The following is a 19,428-nucleotide window of genomic DNA, read 5'->3' as shown; positions in this document are numbered from 1 at the left end:
GGAGACAGAACTATCCATGTCATTCCTAGTATGGCAAGCTACAGTAAAATTTGATAAATAATTCATTTCGATTTTAAAAACAAAGGAACAGATTTCTAGCCCTTATGCACAACAATAGGCTTGAATGAATGTCATGGGTGTCCTCTGGAGGGTGGAGACAAGGGGAACACTCCCCCTCCTCAGAATCCTAAATGTATTTATTTATTCTGAAGTACACAGACACATGCTAGCCAACAAGAGGCTTAGCATGATCTCTTATACCAGAGATTTCCAACTTTTTTGAGTCCACAGCTCCCTTGATCAACTACATTCTTTCTGCGGCATTCCTGTGGGGCACAGGAGCCCAGTGGGGTGCAGGAGCCCCTGCCTGCAGAGCTGGCAGACTCTCGCCCTTTTTCGAACATCCTCCCATGTGTGGTGTTCCCTCATCCTCTTCTTCTCTACCCTCTCCTTGGGAGTCCTCTGAGCAGCCACTGCTGCAACCCCTGTTCTCTGAGCTGCCCCAAAGAGAGGTACCTCCTCACACTGCCCCACAGGGACTTGTCTGTCCATTCCCAACAGCAAGGGCCGGTGGACAGGCTGGCTGGGCTTCCTCACCCACTTGCTTACTCTGAGGCCACCTCAGTTCCTGGCAAACAGCACCCCCTGGCCAGCCCCAGAGGCACCATTCACCTCTGAAGCTTATAGCCAGGGCTGCTGCAACAAACAGCTGTGCAAGTCTTTGGGAGGCAGGCAAGAGGGCATCTGAGGAGGGAGCAAAGGAAAGAGGGAGAGAGGCCAGTATTGCCCGTGGCACCCCTGACCACCATTCAACTACCTCAGGGTGGCATGGCACATTGAAAACCACTTTAGACAATTCCTATTCAGCTGCTGAAATTACATCTACCTCAGATTTTCAAGCCCATGCAGATTCCATTCAGGATGTTTACAAATTTAAAAACTTTAGGAGTGTATATGTTATTTGGTGTGAGTTATGAGCAAAAGGACATGCCCCCTCCAAAAAAGTACACCCATCATTAAACCTCACTGAACTATTGGACCACACCAAATTGTTTCCTGCTATTAAAATGGTGTTTTTTTACCACAGTTTACCTCCCAGTTACAACATGTACAACTGAACAATCCTTTTAACACTTTGCACAGGGTGAAGACATGACTACGTTCAACAATGTGTGATTGTTTGCCTTGTGTTTGCTGAGTGTCAATAAAGCTGAAGAGCTATCTCAAGGAGAAATTTGTAAAACTTATTGACCGTTTGGGCCAAGACCCTTGAGGACGCCTGTTTTAGTTTAAGGAATGACACACTTTGTACTCAATTTTCCTTTGTGTTATGGGCAGAGAAGCTTTAACAAAGAAGTCTGTCTGGTTTCAGGCCTTATGCCTGGCATAATTCTTTGTAAAAAGCGTGAAATTCAGCCTTAGGGGTTTTTAATATGGTTTAGAGACCTCCATTACAGTTGTTCAATGGGCAAATTGATTCTATATGTCTTTCTACTAGTGCCTTACTCTTTTGCTGTTAAATTGGTTGCTTCTTTTTAGCACCATGCAATGGTGTGTGGGGTACAGTCATATAAAGGCTACAAATAGCCAACAACCTGCAAGTCAGAGGCCTCGCCCGCCTACCCACCCAAAAACAAGTATTTGAGTGGACAAAGAAGCCTGCCAAGATCCCAGAGACCATAGAGAGAGGAGCTGAACTATCAGTACTCAAATGGCATCGCTACAGCCCACCAAATAGATGTTTACCTATCCTTAATGTGTGTGGAGGATGGTGTCCCTTACACACACACACACCAGTGACCCTCCATTGGTCCCACCCTAGCTAGTTTTATCCATACCTCCGGAAGGCAGAGAGAGACTGGCATTCAGTCTTTTCCTTATCCCTAAACTTGCTTTGTAAGCATCAAATATGCGAACCCCATCAACAAGTTGCACCCATTTCCTGTACCATTTCCCATCTCCCTAGTTATGCTCCCGTCCAGGGGGCAGGGGGGTGGAGATCAGTCCTTATGAGGGAGTTGTGTTGAAAGAGGTAGGAAGGAGTATTTTGGCACACCATCAGTGGCATCTTCCTCTGCCCTTCTGGGTTAGAGGCTGGAAAGCACCCAGCTGTCTATCACTACCACAGCTGGACTGGCAATTGCCATTCCTTCAATAGGAATGAATCTTCTACCTTCTACAAACACCCCCCCCCCCCGATTCCCATTCCCTCTGACTTCAGTACTGTAGGGGCACTCTCCAACTCTTTCCCCATATGACTAGCAGAGCAGACTAAATTATGCAAAACAAAATATGTACAAAGGTGCATAGGAAGCTGCCTTATACAAAGCCAGACTATTGGTCCATCTAGCTCAGTACTGTCTACTCTGAATAACAATAGCTCTCCTGGGTTTCGGACAGGGGTCATTCCCAATTGCTACCCTACCAGGAAATGCCGGGGATTTAACCTTTGCATTTAAAGCAGTTGCTTGTGTCAGTGAGCTATGGCCATTTCCCCATATGAATTTTCTTAGCACAGAATCTAGGTAACCTTAGCATAGAAATTTGGGTTGTTTGCTTTTTACAAAAAGCACAGAGTATGCATAGCTGGAAAGAGCTTTAAATCCTACATTACACATTTTAAAGAGCAAATTCCTAGCAGACTGTTGGGTTTTAGAAAGGCACCGGGTTTCTCTGGAGCCTTGTTTTCTCCCAAACAAACCAGCTACGTGAAAGTTCAGCTGACAAAAAGAACCAGTAAATAAATATGTTGAGTGCATTCCAAGCGATAGCTCTGCACCCTCAGAAATAAACAGATTATTAACTTGTAGGCAGGTACACCAAAGGAACAGCACATTAGTGCAGGTTCCGGTGGGTTCCATTTGGTATCAATTAGCAGGGGAAGGAAAACAATTCAGTGCGGTAATGAACTCCAAATTGGGTGCATATTAGAGCAATTAAAAGCAATCTTTCCAACTGATGAAATCATTCTAATCAATCATTAAGACCATCAAAAAGTTTAAAAGGACTGGGCACAATTCCGACTGCTAAAATAAGATGAGCGGCAGAAGTCAGAAGGATGCTTCTGAGCCCCTCCCTTCCCCACTCCAACCCTCCCCCCCACCCCTTTGTAATGCCACACTGACAGACTTTGCCTCGGAAGAGACTCCACCGAGGAGGGGAAGCCTCAATAATTCAATAGGAGAAAAGGGAAGAGCCATAGACTTCCTGTAAAGGCAGACACAAGTGCTTGGGGTCAGGGCCGAGAGTTGCTCCATTAAGGCACAGACAATGGCACATTAATTGCAGTCACAAAATTTACCGCAATGGGAAAATGCTTGACTGGACCTGTCATTTTGAGTGGGAGATTCTAAACCCTACCTTGAAAGCTGATCATCGGACTCCCCCTCCCCTTCTCATCCTTTTGATACTATTGGTTAATCCTAAATAAGGGCACTACCAATGAAGCTGTCCAACAGCCTATCTGAGACAGCTGGGGGATCGATCCCCTGCAGACTGTGGTCACAATGTAAACTGATATCATGTTAAAGGCCATGGATTTGGAATTGGGGAGGAGGGAATTGCACTCAAAACCAGCCAGGGATGTCCTTGCTGACTCAGAAGCATCGCCTGAACTCTAGCCCAGAAGCCACCATTGTAGCAAGGTCTTTCCTACACCACAGCCAATGACTTTTCAAGGAAGGAAGGCTCCTTTAACTGAAGAGGCTGCTGTCCAAGTGGATAAGCCCTGTGTATGGAGCTTTACAGGGTGTTGCCTGCTTTGCCTTGACTTTGCCTTATTGGTCAGGTTGACTTGCCTTATCAAAACCAGAACCTTGCCTTAATTGCTATTGCCTTATTGGCGCTTTGGATTTGCTTGACAGTGTGCTGCTTCTCTTTTAAAAAAATACCTAAAATCATGCTACTTTTGCTACAAACCCATCTAAGTTGAGTCCATTGCCTGGAGAAGAACATGTACATGACTACTTTTTCTCTTTTTCATGGACATGTTTACTTTCATTCACACTGAACCATGGATGTTGAAGTCTTACATTTGTGTATATGACTCTTAAGACCAGCTACTCTAAATGCAGAAAAACTGTAAGTAAAACTGCAGTGGGAGAGCAGATTCTAGCAAGTGTGCCTCCATGGCAGAAACGACCAACTTCAATATAATCTTGTGGGACACTGACTGCCCAGACAGTATGTCCAGGAGCTTCAAATGATCAGCTCTGTAATAAAATTGGCACCATTTAATAGTATGGACTTAACCTTTATGGAGCATGTGCACTCAGGCATATAATTGCGTTGCATCCAGATACAGACATTAATTATATTACATATAAAGAGAGCTCTAGCATTGAAGTGCTGGAAGCGCTCTCTCTCTCTGTCTTACAGCTTGAAAACATGTTTACTATAGCAGTAAGAAGCCTGATAACATTGTTCAGGAGGCGCATACAAACCAAAGGCTGACAATTGGGCACACCTGGGCTGGGGGGGCGGGTTGCCAATTCCCTGCCACTAGCACCAGATTCCACTCCAATTTCTCCTTAACCCTTTTTGAGGTGCCATCATTTTATGCCACTACACGCCCCTCCATCCCTGAGATTAATAACTTTCCAGCTCCAAGCAGTCATGTTATTCCCCACACTGGCCCACCTGACTCCACAGTCAACTTGCATCATACACATATTTAGCTTATGCAAATTCAACTATACGTGCTCAGCTGCAGCACCTGTTTTGTAGACAGAAATCACTCTCGGCGCTTAAAATATTAACAAGACAGCCTCTTTTTCAAATTCACTCTCCCCCAGTTCCCAGATGACAGGATTTAAACCCAACACTGCATTATGACATTGCCCCATAAATGCTCAACCCCAATAAACCAGCCACCAACATCCTTCAAAATGCAACCTTTTACCAGCACAAACAATGAGTAATGTAATGCAGCTTAGCAAAACGAAACAGGAGTAGTGAGGAATAAGGAATGCTGAAGCTTTAAAAAAGGAAGAAGTTAAGAACCCACCATCAACTCCAGTCCTTTTCTTCTTTTTGCCTCCCTCTTCCTCACTTCTGCTAGTCACTCGCATGTGGAGGAGTGAAGGGAGGCAAGCAGAGACACAGGGGAGGCCCTCCCCACAGGACATCCCACCGCCTTGTCTGCCAGCACTGGGACCAAGGAAGGTGCTGCAAATGATGTAATTTTGAAAATCTGGTAAGATACTTTTGGCTACATGTAATATCTGCCTTACCTGCTGGCCTTGGAACTTAACCTCCACTGAAGATGTGACTCTACTGCATTGTGAACACACCTGTGTTTGGCAATAAAAAAGTACTTTATGCAAATCTTCTGGATTCAGAGTCATGAGATCAGCAGTTAGATGAAAGGAGGTGAGGGCAATGGGAATCACCACCCAGGTTCCCGTTAGAAAGCTGTAAGAGTCTGCAGAAGCACTGCGTATTTGCATATCTCATTCACACCTAAATGTAATTTACATAATATTTGCACGGAATACATTAAAGTGTTTTGCACCTCCTCTATACAATATTAGCTGAGAGACAGCAGCAGTAGCAGTTCTTATGAGAAAGCTTTTGAGACCCGTCAGCAGCTTCAATTTACAGGTGCTTTCGCTTCATGATGAAATATTTGTTCACAAGCACAAAAAGGCACAGCACAGAGGGAATTAGTTCTGGAAGCAACTCATGGCATGTTGGAGGAAAGTCCAAAGCCCTTCTGGATTGGTGGAATTAATGTGCACAGTTCTCTTTGGGTTCTTTGTCCCGCAATGTTCCAGATGGCCATACAATCAAACCTGCTTCCCCAAGCCTTGTGTCCTCCAGATGCAATGGATTACAACTCCCATGAGCCCTAGGCATCAGGGACAATGGTCAGGGATGATGGGAAATGTAATCCAAAACACCTGGAGGTTAGGGGAGACTGCCACAAACGATGCTTCCATTGACGTAAATGCATTTCCAATGTCCAGGGAGGTAGCAACAGACTCAAGAGAACTGAAAGGCTTTCAGAATTACAAAATTGCTTTAGAGTGGAGGGGGAAATATGAGCAATGGAACCTCAAAAACAGCCCAATGAGACCTGAGCATGCTCAATCGCCATGAAATGCTGATTGATTGGGAAAGAGTGAAAATCAGGTGAGAGGTTTAGTGTAATGGAGTACTGTGAAGAAGGGAATGGCTGGTTGTGACCTGCAATCTTTTATTGCAGGTCTCACTTGTAAAAGTAGTATGCACAAAAAAGGACAACTTGCTCCACACTCATGAAGAAAAGACAAAACAGGTTTCCCCAGATTTGCAAGTCCAGTTTCTAACCCACTAGCTCTACAATAATCTCACAAGTGCTTCATTTTTTTAAAAAAAAACTACTACCAAAGTATCAGTGGCAGAAACCAATCCTGAAACATCATGTGTGGGGTTGGGAGATGGAGGTGAGGAGGAAGAGGAGATACAACAAGAGTGTTTCTGAGCATGGAAAATAAATACCTTCCTACCAGTCAATAGCTACAGTCAGCTCATATATCTCGGTCAGAAGCGGGTCATCAGCAGTCGTATTTGCGACCCTTTTTGAAAACTCATTAAAGGCCCATCCAAATCCTTCATAGTTTTAATGTTAATTTCTCTATTGCCTTCTGCAAACTCCCTAGATAGTTTACAAATTCCTTGCTGTTCAACACAATTTGCAACAGCAAAATAAGTTTGCAAAAAATAACAGAAGCAAGGAGTAGCTGTCTCAGCTCCCCTTGAGGTGAGTTTAAACCTAGAGGAAAAGCCCAAGAGGCAGGAATGACAATACCAAGGAGGTGAGCCCACTCAGGGAGAAGTTTCCCCGCTGAGCGCGCCTTGCTCAAAATCATGAACCAGCTTGGGTCTCGAGGTCTGATAGCACTGACCCAATCTCCCTGCTCCCTCCCCTTCCCACCAACTTTTCTTTTTTTAAAAGACTTTTCCTTCCTTTCTTAGAGGAGAATAATAAATGCTAAGTTATTTCAGAAACAGTCTAGGTCTGGAAAGAATTTAAACTTCCATAGCACAAATCTATAAATGTTTAATTTTCTCATCTCTGCCCATAAGAAGGCTGTCCAGAAAATACATTATTACAGGAGATCTTGCCGCTTGCCCATTAAGCATGGCTGGTGGTGGTAAATTGGAAAGTAATGGCCATGGACTCCCATTTAGAAAGTTTTACAGGGTCAACTGAAGTCATGTCACCAAAATACCCCAGGAATTGAGGTTTTAGGCACCTTTCCTCTCCTTCTGGCAAGGAGCATTCTGCTGTTTGGACGGTGTGGGAAAGAAGTCCTTTGATTCCCTAGGTCACAGCCAGCTTTTCTTCCTTGGTGGGATTGTCATATTTCCCAGGGCGGGCGTTGGAGAAATTATCAGGAGAGGAGGGTTCTCCTAAGAGACAATGGAAACTTAAGAACAGTTGTGGTGGATCTAACCTAATCCAGCTGCCATTTAGCTACCATGCTAGGCCCACAGCCATCAGGGTTGTTCAGAGAAATATCCTCCTGTGTTCAATGATGAGTATTTATCTATTATTATTATTATTATTATTATTATTATTATTATACTTTATATATCACCTTTCAACTGAAGACATCAGGGTGGTTCACAAGCTAAGCAAACAGGATAGATGCACATAAAAAATAATTATTATCAGCCAAAGGCCTGGTTGAAGAGGAACATTTTTGCCTTGCGCCTAAAGACATATAATGAAGGCACCAGGGGAAATTCCCCAGGGTGAGAATTCCACAAACATGGAGCTGTCACAGAAAAAGGCCCATTCTTGTGTTGCCACCTTCCTGACCTCTTGTGGAGGAGAAGAAGGGCATCAGAGGATGACTGCAGAGTCTGGACGGTTTATATGGGGAGAGGCAGTCCTCAAGGTGGGCTCACACTCACAAGCCACACCACCAATGTATTCCCTGGCCACATCTTCCCAGAGGTCATGCATTCCACAGCCGAATGAAAGGGAGCCTAAGGCTAAAAACATATTTGTGCTTCCCTGGGAGTAAGCATGAGTGAACACCACTGGAACATTCTCCCAAGTAGACCAGTCTGCTCTATAAGGACAAATGGGGGCACTGCTCCACCAACCTCACTCTACTCTCAGGTAGCTCCCATTTGTCTGCCTTCTTACTTACAACCCAGTCTAAGGATAGCACTGCCTGTCAGCTTCCTCCTCCTTAAGCTTAGTGTGGATGGTGGAGGATGGGAATAAAGCTATAATCAGTACTATTTTTCTAGAAAAAGAGGCACCAGAACTTACCATGAACAGCTCCCTTGTTCTCTTATAATGGCAATGGCACCCAAGCTGAGAGATGCTGGAACTGAGTTCCAGGCAGTTGAAAAAAAGCCCTGTCTATAATTAATTGGCTTGGCCTGTCATTGGCTCTGTCTCTAATTACTGCTAGGATCCCTGCCTGCTGCCCTAGCAGCCCCAATGGGCACCAGCCACAACTGAAGTAGACATGCCTTGTATCGTGCTGAAAGGAAGGGGCAGGGCCCTGGTAATTACAAATATTGGCTTGACAATCCTGCAAGACACTTAATGTTTGCAGGCCCTGGATAATTCCTCCTCCACCCCCCCCCCCCAGCCCCCATCTTCTTGCTTCAGATTGAATTATTCCTCAAGGGCACATATAACTCTGCTTATTATATGGTATGAACAATAACTACAACAAATCTCTTAAAATGCATCACTTCCTTTGTAATTTAATCTTGAGTTGATCTAAGAGTAGGCCTTTGAGCCTTGCAGTTAATCTTATCCCCCAACCCCATGAGAAACTCAAAATGGTTTGGGGAGCTTAATCTTGTTGACTGAAAGCTCTTCATTATAGTTTCAAGTAAAGAGAGGAAATCACAAAAGAAGTGGCACTCCCACAGACAGGAAAGGCAAACTCATTGGTGAAGGGGAGAGTCGTCTTTTTAAAGAAATCTTTCTTGGAGGGAGATAGCTGATCTAAGGTAGATCTTTAACTCGTACATGCACTCACATAACTGCTTCCCTCCATTTGATACAAGAGGTGTTATTTTTTAATGCTTAGGTTTTGTTTTGTTTATGGGGGTTTTTCTTAAAAAAAGAAAGATGACCAACTTGCAGTTTCTGGGGAGAACTTCATCTTTTTGTAGATTCCTATTGTAGATGCTTTCCTAATAAAATGGTGAAAGCCTATTTTATAACAAACCCTGTTTTGTAAAACCAGTGGTTTCCTCCAGTCTTCTAAATGTTCAGTTTCCGTGGAGTTAATTCTTATACGGAAATACTGAAGCTTTGAAACAGAAGGGAATTGCCTGTCCCTCACCCCTACTGTCAAAATGTATGTGCTCCACCGCACAAATTATGTGGGGTTGGAATGTGTATGTCTAGTGCCTGGGTTACAAATTGACTGCAGATCAGAACTATTAAGGCATGTCTGGATAAGATGGAAAACAGGATCTTGGTACATATGAAGTTCAAGCTATGCAGATTGCTAGAAAAAGAAAAATATGGAGATGGCATATTTTTTCACTTCTCATTCAAAACCTGAGACGTAGAATCCATTTCATAACTGGGATCTGCAACTAAAAGTTGCAGTGTGTAATGATCCCAATTTAGCAAGCCACACCTTCTTTCAGGACACTATTCAATTCTCCCCTCTACCCCCACTTCACCAGACACCCAATATTCTGTGGTCACTGAACATCGCTCACTCCTCAATGGGGTGGTTTTCTGTGGGGCACTCCTTAGATTCCTCACACGCAAACATTTCTTTGTACTTCTGCCAACCTGCTCTTGTGCCACCACTTCCTTCTTGTTTCTCACTACACCTGTTCTGGTTACATAGCCATCATAATTCACCAGCTAAGTTTGCTGTTTCTGTATATTGGGGTGGGAAACTCAGGCTTAGGAGCCAAACACAATTGTCCAGGTCACTCCATCCAGGACCCTCCCAGCCCACACTAGCACTTCCAAGGCCACACCCCCTCCCTAGAGGCCACACCCCTTCACTAGCTCTGCTCCACATTTGAGTGCCCTTGGGCTGTGTTAATTTATTTTGCTTGCTTGGATGGAAGATGGAGAGGGGCATGTGCAAAGCACAATGCAGTTCGCATATTCCCCTAAAACGCATCTTTATAAATCACTTCCTCATCTTCTCTGAACCTCATCCAGCAAGATCTAAAGTTGCAACAGCCAAGGGAGGAAACCAGATTCAGAAAAGGTCCTGAGCCGAGCTGTATAACGCCTCTGCAGCAGGCAAAATTGATCACTTGGGACTTCCAGTTACGAGAAGAACATTTTGCAACAGGTCAAACCAACATCATTTGTCAAGCGGCATGAAGAACAGTTTCAAAACATCATGTCAGGATGAGAAACAGATGCTTTACACTTCTAAAGCATCTCTTTTTATGAATGGATGTGCATTTTCAGTCTCTGACAGCGTTCTTGCTCATATAGACACAGTCTGGAAGAACTGGATCCCAGCCATCAATGCCTGAGGGACATCAAAGGAAAGGACAGAGAGGCCCCGAAGGACAAACAGAATACAGGCAAGCAGAGATTCATGCCAGAAACAGTCTGAGTGTCAGGATTCACACTCGGGGTGCATAAAAATAAAGAGGAAAGTGCCTCTGAGCATGCATTGAGTAGATCTCTCTCAATCCTAGGTAAGAGGTGGAACGGTTTCCAGAGCAGATAGAACCTTTTTGAGAAACAAAGGACTCCTGGCAGTTAATGTATCCTAGTCTGCAGATGACAGTTGTCTGCTTAAGGAATGGTCCAGTCCAAGTTCAGTTTAAAGTTAAGAAGGAGGCAGAGGTGCCTTGACATTTCCCATTTACAGTCTGCAGGTCTGTTACTGTATTCCCCACTGCAATGAAATGTGTTGTGTTCCTATTTAATTATGTCTAAATTTGCATCTAGGGATATAAATCAGCATATGCACAAAAATTTGTTCCTTCCCCCCCACACACACACCTTTTTGTGATGTGGTGTTGTTGTTGTTGTTTTGGTCATGACTCCTCCTGGATGCCACCACTGCCATTGTTGTAAAAATGTGGTGAGCTTTATAAAAGACATCACACATACTGCCCATAAATGTTTGTTAAGTAAACACAAATATCTCCTGGAACAGCAAATTTGTGTGGCATAGACAACTGACCGACAATTTTAGTTCATCACATTATTCTTAAGCTACAGGGTCAAATCACAAACAGGCCAGAATCTGCAGGCAGATGTGGGTTAGCTTAATGATCAATTGCGATATTCAGAAGACATATTTTTCTAACAGTCCTTTCTCCTTTTGGTTTTGGCTTACTCGTTTCCATGTCTTCTGCTTCACACCTCCTGGATGTCACTCTCTTCCCCACTAACCTACCTGCCAACAACCCTTGCTGCCTGCGGGTCTGTCATGAGCCTTTTCCACAGGCCTTTCCCTTCCTTCCTTAGAACAGCATTGTTTTCATTAATGGTCACTTGCAGGCACCTTCTCCTTGAGCAGTCAGAATGTTCACAAACATTCCATAGCAGCAGCATCAATGGGCTCAGGGCAAAGGAGAGGCAAAACAGCTCACAAGCAACAGCAGGCTATCTGTATCGGTCCTGTGTGCTCAAAAAACAACAACAACTAATCACAAGTAGCATTTGTAAAATAACTGACACAACAAACCTTGTTCAGGCACCTGAGACCCCATGGAGGTGACGCTGGTATTCAAAACATCGTTGACAGCTGTGTCACAGTACAGCCCACGCTGGACATCATGCTCACTGTCTGTCTGGTCACTCTCCTCATGCCCGCTGTCCTTCAGGCTGTTCCCCTCCAGATCTTTGAATGTCGAACTGCTGGGTGGAAGAAAGAAGAGTGATTTACTCTGCAGAGCTGTGTCTGAAAACACAAAGCACCCCCATGGCTCAGTGTCAAAAGCCTCAGGCAGGATCTGCAGCATTCCCACCATCCCGTAGGGAGCAAGGTAAGCTTTCTCCACCAGGATGTCACAAGGGGGCTATTTCCAGTACAAGAGAGCAGCCACTCCAACTCATTGATCTTGGCGCTTGGCATTCAACAAGGCAGTCAGAACTGGAGGCAGCCCCCAAGGTGTGCAGAAAATTAGAGAAGATTCTTGCTCTTATCCTCCTGCGAGCCTAAGCTGTGTTGTAGCTTGCAGAACAAAGTGAGGACAAGGAGGGAAGCTTGAGCAGATCACAGCCAGAGCTCCACTAGAGGCAATATTGGGGTGGGAGGGAAGGCACAGGAGCACCTTCCCTGTGAGAGCAGAGTAATCGGAAGAGACAAAGTACAACAACAATCCAACCTATTCAGCTCAGCACAAGATGTACATCTCTGAACTCCTGCAATGGCACAGAAATAGAGGTCTCCTGTGATTGCTAGTGAAGTGCAGCTGAACATTACGAGGTATGCTTAAGTAGAACTCCCGGGCTAGGTTACTAAATGCACAGGAAACACCTAACAGGACACGGCAGCTGAGCAAGGAACCCACGGAACAGATGCAATATTTAAATGTTCACATCCTTGTAAGACTATCTTTCGCAACAGGCAATTTGCAAGGAACACGGTGTTGCATGCACCTGCCATGGGCTTTGTGCTTGTGGCCTGAGAAATGTGAGTCAGGAATTCAACCAAAGGGCTGAGAAAGAAGAAACCAGCCAAAAACTCCTGTGTCAGGCATGCAGAGCTGCTGCAAGATGACTGGTTTCAGACCTGCTTTGCCTTATTTCCCACCCCCTACCTTTCCTTTGCCACACTCTCCATTGCGGGGGATCCCATGTATAATGGCATAAGAGGCCCAGTCAACCAATCAGCTGAGATTTTCCTGCTCTTCCCTCCCTCTCCCATCACCATGGCATCCAGCACCGTCAGCTTTGATGGCTGCCAGAGCTTCAGTCCCCGGTGCCATAAGAATATAAGGAAAGCCCAAAGACAGTGATACAGCATCTGGTTTGAATGCTAGAAGGTCCCAGGTCCAAATGTTGGAACCTCCCAAGTAGGGCTGAGAAAGGCTCCTGTCTGAAACCCCTTAGATTGCTGCTGCCAGTCAAGGTACGCATTGCCGAGCTCAATGGACCAATGAAATAATAATAAAACATCTGAAGGGCACCTGGTTGGGAAAGGCTATTCTATAAGGACACTGCTTTAGGGGAACCACGGTCTTGCTGAATCAACTCATAGTTCCATAAGTCTGGAGAGAGAGTCAGGAAATAAACTACTACAATTCACTGCTTTGAAGCTGGCAAAGCCAAAGTTTAACCCTCCCAACTCCAACAGCACTGGGGCTTGCACTTCTCCCAGTGACTCAAGCTAGGCAAAAGCCCAAGGATCTCCAGCTGAACAACCAGAATGGACAGGAAATGGCTTCTCAACCACAAATACAGCAGACAGGGCACACGTAGGCAGTTAGTAAGGAAGGGTACTCAATCCTAGCCTTTCCAAGCCCTGCAGTACATATTGCATAGTGCTTCAATCTCTGCTATTCCCTCCAAATGTTGTTGGGCTCCCAATTCCCATCATCCCCAGCCACCATGGTCAATGGTCAGGGCCAGCAACATCTAGAAGAGGAGCAGCCTTGATTTAATGTATGAATTTTAAATATAAGACTTTGCAAGTCTCACCATACTCTCCTTTTAAAGTGCTGAGATCAGAAGTTCAAAAGAAGAGTGGGGAGACTTGTAAAGCTGTCAAATTTCGCCTGCAAGGCTGATCCTGATAAAGATCTGGCCTGTGGATACAAAAAGGTTCCTCACCTCTTAGCTTAAAAACCTGTCCCACCACCTTCTGAGGCAGTCTGCTCCATGACTGAACAACTCACACTGTCAATAATTTCTTCTTACGGTTAAGTCAAAATCCTCTTCCCTGTTTGCTTTATATGTGGAAGCTACCTGAGAAGGACTTCCCCACTCGCCTCATTACAGCCAACATCCAATTTAAACTCAGGAACTTTCTTTTTCAATTCAATAATAGAGATATGGGGGGGGGGACTGTGGCCCTTCGAATGTTGTTGGACTCCAACTCCCATCACCTTCAGCCAACATGACCAGTGGCCAGAGGGGATTGGAGCTGCAGTTCAACTGGCAGACCACAGGAAGCTGTTGTGAAAGTAGCCAAAATACAGTTTTGCTTTCTGGAGGTTTGGAATAAACCATGAAAATTAGAAGACCCCGTGTTGAACGCAGCTAGACACTGGAAGCCAGTGAAACAGTTTCTTAGTAGGAACAACAAGACCCTTCCTGCAGGATGACCTAGGAGGAACAGAAGTTTTGAGTCTTGCCATTAAGAGAGATCAGGTATTGGTGAACACAATGGGCTCCTCAGTCAGTAACCAAGCAAGTGTAATGTTCCTGACTGGTCAGCAGATTGCTAAATGTCTAGCTGTCCTCACCACATGGTCCCAGCTAACCAGTCACCAATCCTATGCTTGCATGATGGTGACTGAAATGCCCCCTGCCTCCAATGTTGCCTCCTGTCATATTGAAATAGGTTCGGAAATTCCCTTCCTAACCTGATCAAACAGGTTAGCAAAGAACAAAAACAAAACCCAGCCAGCAATTCTTCCTGGCAAATTTCTTTGCTGTCCACCAGGACAAGAGGGCCATGGAAATGGCTCACACTTCAAAGCCTTGGGGAATTACGCATGCATCTGTTTGCAAAGACCTTTTCAGGTCTCCATGGAAACCAAGTGGACCACCGACCACGGGATGTTGCGCGGAACCAAGAACAGCATGCAGGAAAGAGGAGAGAGAAAAGCCTGGGCTGAGACACACTAAAACTGGAACACCTTCAAATACAGCCTTTTAAAATAAAGACATCCCTGCAGAAGCCCTTTAAACCTAGGATTTAGCCAGCATGCACAGAAGGCAGGAGGCGAGGGAGAAATCAATTCAGAAAGACCAAACAGATTAATTAAAAAGTAAGGATTTTGAGATTCACACCACAAAGTTAAGGCAGCAATCACACTTCTCCAAACAGCGACGTTTTGCTGGATTAAAAACACACCGGAGGATTAATAGTTGACATTTCAGCTCTCTGATGAATACATCATGCTCATGACATTCATTAGGGCAAGACTTTCAGCAGCACCCCTTGGATGCAGTTCTTTTTTCTTTTTTCCTCAGCTTTATCCCTTGACATATCAGGAATTCTCTTTGCAGATCAAGCATATGGAGCCATCTCTATCTATTATTGCATTTATATCCCATCTTTCCTCCAAGCTGCTCAAGGTGAGCTATACAGCTCTTCCCCTCTCTACATTATCCTCACACTACCCTATGAGTAGGTGGGGCTAAGAGGTGGTGACTGGCCCAAGGCCACCCATCTGCAATATGATACCACTTTAAATAAACATGGTTTCCCCCAAAGCATCTTGGGACCAACGGATTGTTAAGGGTGCGGAGAGTTGCTAGGGTACTCCCACATTCCCCTCATAGACCTGCAATTCCCAGAGTTGCCTGTGAAGAATTGACTGCTAAACTGTTAAACCACTCTGGGAACTGTAGGTCTGTGAAGGGAACAGGGGTCTGCTTTATCATACCTTGCTCCAGCAAAGGAACAATCACACCAGCAGCTTCAAGTGTTCCTTTGAAGGCTCATTGGTAACCTGTCCCGGTTTGACATCACACATGACATCAGATATGGGGCAGATGGGTATAATTTGTCAGGAATAGCCTGGTGGACCAAACTGGGATAGCTTCTGGGACAGACTTGGTCCACAGGCAGACAACATCAGAGAAACACGTAAGGATCCCTGCTTGCTGGCTGTAGCCGTAGAGCTCCCCTGTACTCTGTCCATGGTCCTGATGCCTTTCTCACAGCTCTTGATTTCTGGCTCCCGAATTTCTGCTTAGTCTCACTTCCAGGGGTATGAAGCAGGGATGGAGGGAGGCAGGGAGAAAGAGCTGCATACACCAAGTTCCATATGATCAAACATCTGGGCAATCTGTACTTTTTAAATATATATATATATTGTCAGGGTTTCTGGGAGAGAGGAGGAGATGACAGAGGAGACGGAGAGCGAGTGGGAGGAGGGGCAGAAGGATGAGGAAGAAGATGACGGAATTCTGAGGGAATCCACGAGTCTGAGCAGCGAGTCAGAGGATTCTCAAAAGGGGGTTACCTTAATCAAGCAAAGGGGAGGAGAAGGGAGAAGCGGAGAGGAGCCCAGTGGAAGACAGAGGAAGCAAGAGACGTCTCAGCCGGAACGGAGTAAAGGGGGTGGAGTCGTCAGCCTCTCGGAGGGAGCAGGATTAGGAGAGAACAGAGAGAGGGGGTTGGAGCAGGGTGTTCAGCCGGAAAGGGTGGAGAGCAGAGCAGGGGGTGGTGTAGCGGTCGAAAGAAAGGTCAGCAGCAACGTACGCGCGCCAAGTTCAAACGTAGAGGCGCGCGGAAGTGGAGAGAGCTCAGGGGAGGAGCCCGGCCCTAAAGCCAGAAAGAGGGGGGAAGAGGCGGCAGAGGATTCAGCCTCGGGCGAGTCACGGAGAGAGGGAACCCAGGGGGGCAGGAAGACCCTGCGGAAAAGAAAGGAGAGGAAGAGGTGGTCTAGAGCCAGGCTATTAAGTTGGTGCGGAAGAGGGGAGGAGTCAGAGGGGACTTCAGCGGTCTAACGTGGCAGACGTACGGCCACAATGCTGAACTGTATGAGAAGCAGAAATCTTCAATAAACTTTTCCTGTAAATAAGCTGCAACGGAGTGAGGTCTCTTGTGAGCTGGGACCAGACCTGGGTGGCCGTGACATATATATATATATATATATATATATATATATATATATGCAGGTTTTGGTGTCCTCGGGTGTCTTCCCGTGTAAAAGTTGGGGTGTCTAGGCGACGTTTTGACGAGGTCTCACTCGTCATCTTCAGGCTGGTGCTTTCGGCTTCTTGTTACTGGAACAGAGCAGGATCTCAGTGTTTGAGTTCCTATAAATACTGTTGAGGGGGTGTGGTGTATAGCCTCCAATGTTCTGGGCAGAGAGGAAGTTCCCAGGCTAGTGTGCCTTTTCTTCTTTTGTTCCTTAATTATCATACCTTGCTCCAGCAAAGGAACAATCACACTATCAAACCTACTCCAAGATCCTACCTACCAACCTATAAAAACAGACCCCACCACCTATCTGGAAAAAACCACCAAATCCAAAATAAAAGCCTCTCCTATCAGTGAAGAAATCCAGCTAAGAATCATCCCCAGAGAAAAATCATCCAGATGCCCCAAACTCTACGGCCTCCCCAAGATACACAAAGAAGGAACACCACTCAGACCAATAGTCAGCTCCATAGGCTCACCTCTACAAAATCTCGCTAAATTTCTCGCCAAGCAACTTCAGCCCTATGCAGAATCCATCTCTTCACACGTTCCAAACTCCTTCCAGTTCATAGAAACAATAAAGAAGCAAAACCTACATCCTAATGACCTACTTGTGAGCTTCGATGTTGTATCTCTCTTCACACAAGTGCCCATTAATGAAGCCTTGACAGCCATTCAAAACAAATACAATCCCCCCGAATACATCTTGGACCTGACCAACCACTGCCTAACCAACACGTACTTCATCCACAATGGACAAAGATACAAACAGATAGAAGGAGCACCTATGGGATCACCCCTCTCACCGGTCATCGCAAACCTGTACATGGAACACTTTGAAACCAATGCTTTAGACAAGTCAGAACACAAACCCAAACTTTGGCTCAGATATGTTGACGACACCTTTGTAATTTGGCCACACGGGAAGGAAAAACTGGATAGCTTCCTCACACATCTCAACAGCCTACACCCCAAAATACAATTCACTATGGAAATAGAAGCCAACAACCAACTTCCCTTCCTTGACGTCCTAATCTACAAAAAACCTGATGGCTCCCTAGGACACACTATCTACCGGAAAAAAACACACACCAACCGCTACTTACATGCACAATCACACCACCACCCTGCACAAATAAACTCCGTAGCCAAGACTCTCATCTCCAGAACCAAACGCCTGGCTGACAAAGACCACTTGACAACTGAGTTACAGAATCTCTCAAATGTGTTAATTGCCAATGGATACCAGCAAAACAGGGTTACGAAGCTAATCCAAAAAGAAACACCCCCCAAAAACCAAGACACAGAAGAAAACAATGGCATGGCCCTCCTTCCTTATATCAAGGGCACTACAGATAAAATTAGCAAAATCCTCCATAAACACAATATCAAAACAGCCTTTTGCACCAACCAAAAAATAGCCAATATCCTCAGAAACCCCAAGGATAAAATCCAGTTGGAAAACCAAGGGGTCTATGAAATACCCTGCAAAGTCTGCCCAGCCACGTACATTGGACAAACAAACAGACGAATAAATGCACGTATCGCAGAACACAAGAATGCCGTCAAAAAAGAAGAAAAAACTTCCTCTCTTTTCCAACACATGAAAGAAACAGGACACGAAATTAATTTTGCAGATTCCAAATTGCTCTTTAACATGGAACATCACCACAAGAGAATAATCATGGAAGCCATCGAGATAGAGAAACACCCTCACAACATGAACAAGCGTGACGACACATCCCGCTTGCCAGACATCTGGAAATTAGCCCTCCCCACAAAAACTGACACCAGATCCAGAGGCACACAGAACGCTATCACCAATCAACCACACCAGACCCAAACCCAGACCCTCTCCACAGATAAATTACAGACACCATCCAGTAGCCAAACCAGGGTGGCACCTCCGGATGCTGCACCCCCCTGCAATCCCTACACAGATCTGGCTGACACAGGCCACAAAACCACAGCTCGCCCCTATACACGAAGCCAAGCCAGAGCACAACTAAGTGCAGTACAGCCATCTTCTCAGAAAAACTCTTCACAAAGTTCAAGAGGTCAAGACACAAAGACTTTAGCAACTAATCCACACCTAATGACCCACCTAAGTGGTACTCAGGATATCACTCAAGAAATCACTCAAGATATCCCTCAAGTAATTAAGGAACAAAAGAAGAAAAGGCACACTAGCCTGGGAACTTCCTCTCTGCCCAGAACATTGGAGGCTATACACCACACCCCCTCAACAGTATTTATAGGAACTCAAACACTGAGATCCTGCTCTGTTCCAGTAACAAGAAGCCGAAAGCACCAGCCTGAAGATGACGAGTGAGACCTCGTCGAAACGTCGCCTAGACACCCCAACTTTTACACGGGAAGACACCCGAGGACACCAAAACCTGCATTCCTGTACCCGTGAAAATCTACGAAAGCATATATATATATATATATATATATATATATATATATATATATATATATATGCAGGTTTTGGTGTCCTCGGGTGTCTTCCCGTGTAAAAGTTGGGGTGTCTAGGCGACGTTTCGACGAGGTCTCACTCGTCATCTTCAGGCTGGTGCTTTCGGCTTCTTGTTAACAAGAAGCCGAAAGCACCAGCCTGAAGATGACGAGTGAGACCTCG

The 19,428-nt window shown here is 45.3% G+C and overlaps 1 protein-coding gene across 2 annotated transcripts in view; it reads right to left on the bottom strand.

Annotated features, from left to right (window-relative positions):
* The window catches only part of PCDH19 (protocadherin 19), a 138,814-nt gene that overhangs the window by 44,073 nt on the left and 75,313 nt on the right, over nucleotides 1–19,428 (bottom strand). The window contains exon 4 of one of the 2 annotated variants that reach the window (XM_081897574.1): nucleotides 11,649–11,821. In XM_081897574.1, coding sequence (XP_081753700.1) covers nucleotides 11,649–11,821 — 173 coding nt within the window. The remainder of the gene's footprint in view (nucleotides 1–11,648; nucleotides 11,822–19,428) is intronic. The other variant, XM_081897575.1, reaches the window with a different exon arrangement.

This window comes from Podarcis melisellensis, assembly GCF_964234715.1.
Source record: "Podarcis melisellensis genome assembly, chromosome: Z".
Classification (NCBI taxonomy): Eukaryota; Metazoa; Chordata; class Lepidosauria; order Squamata; family Lacertidae; genus Podarcis; species Podarcis melisellensis.
This window is presented reverse-complemented; position numbering and strand designations above follow the sequence as displayed.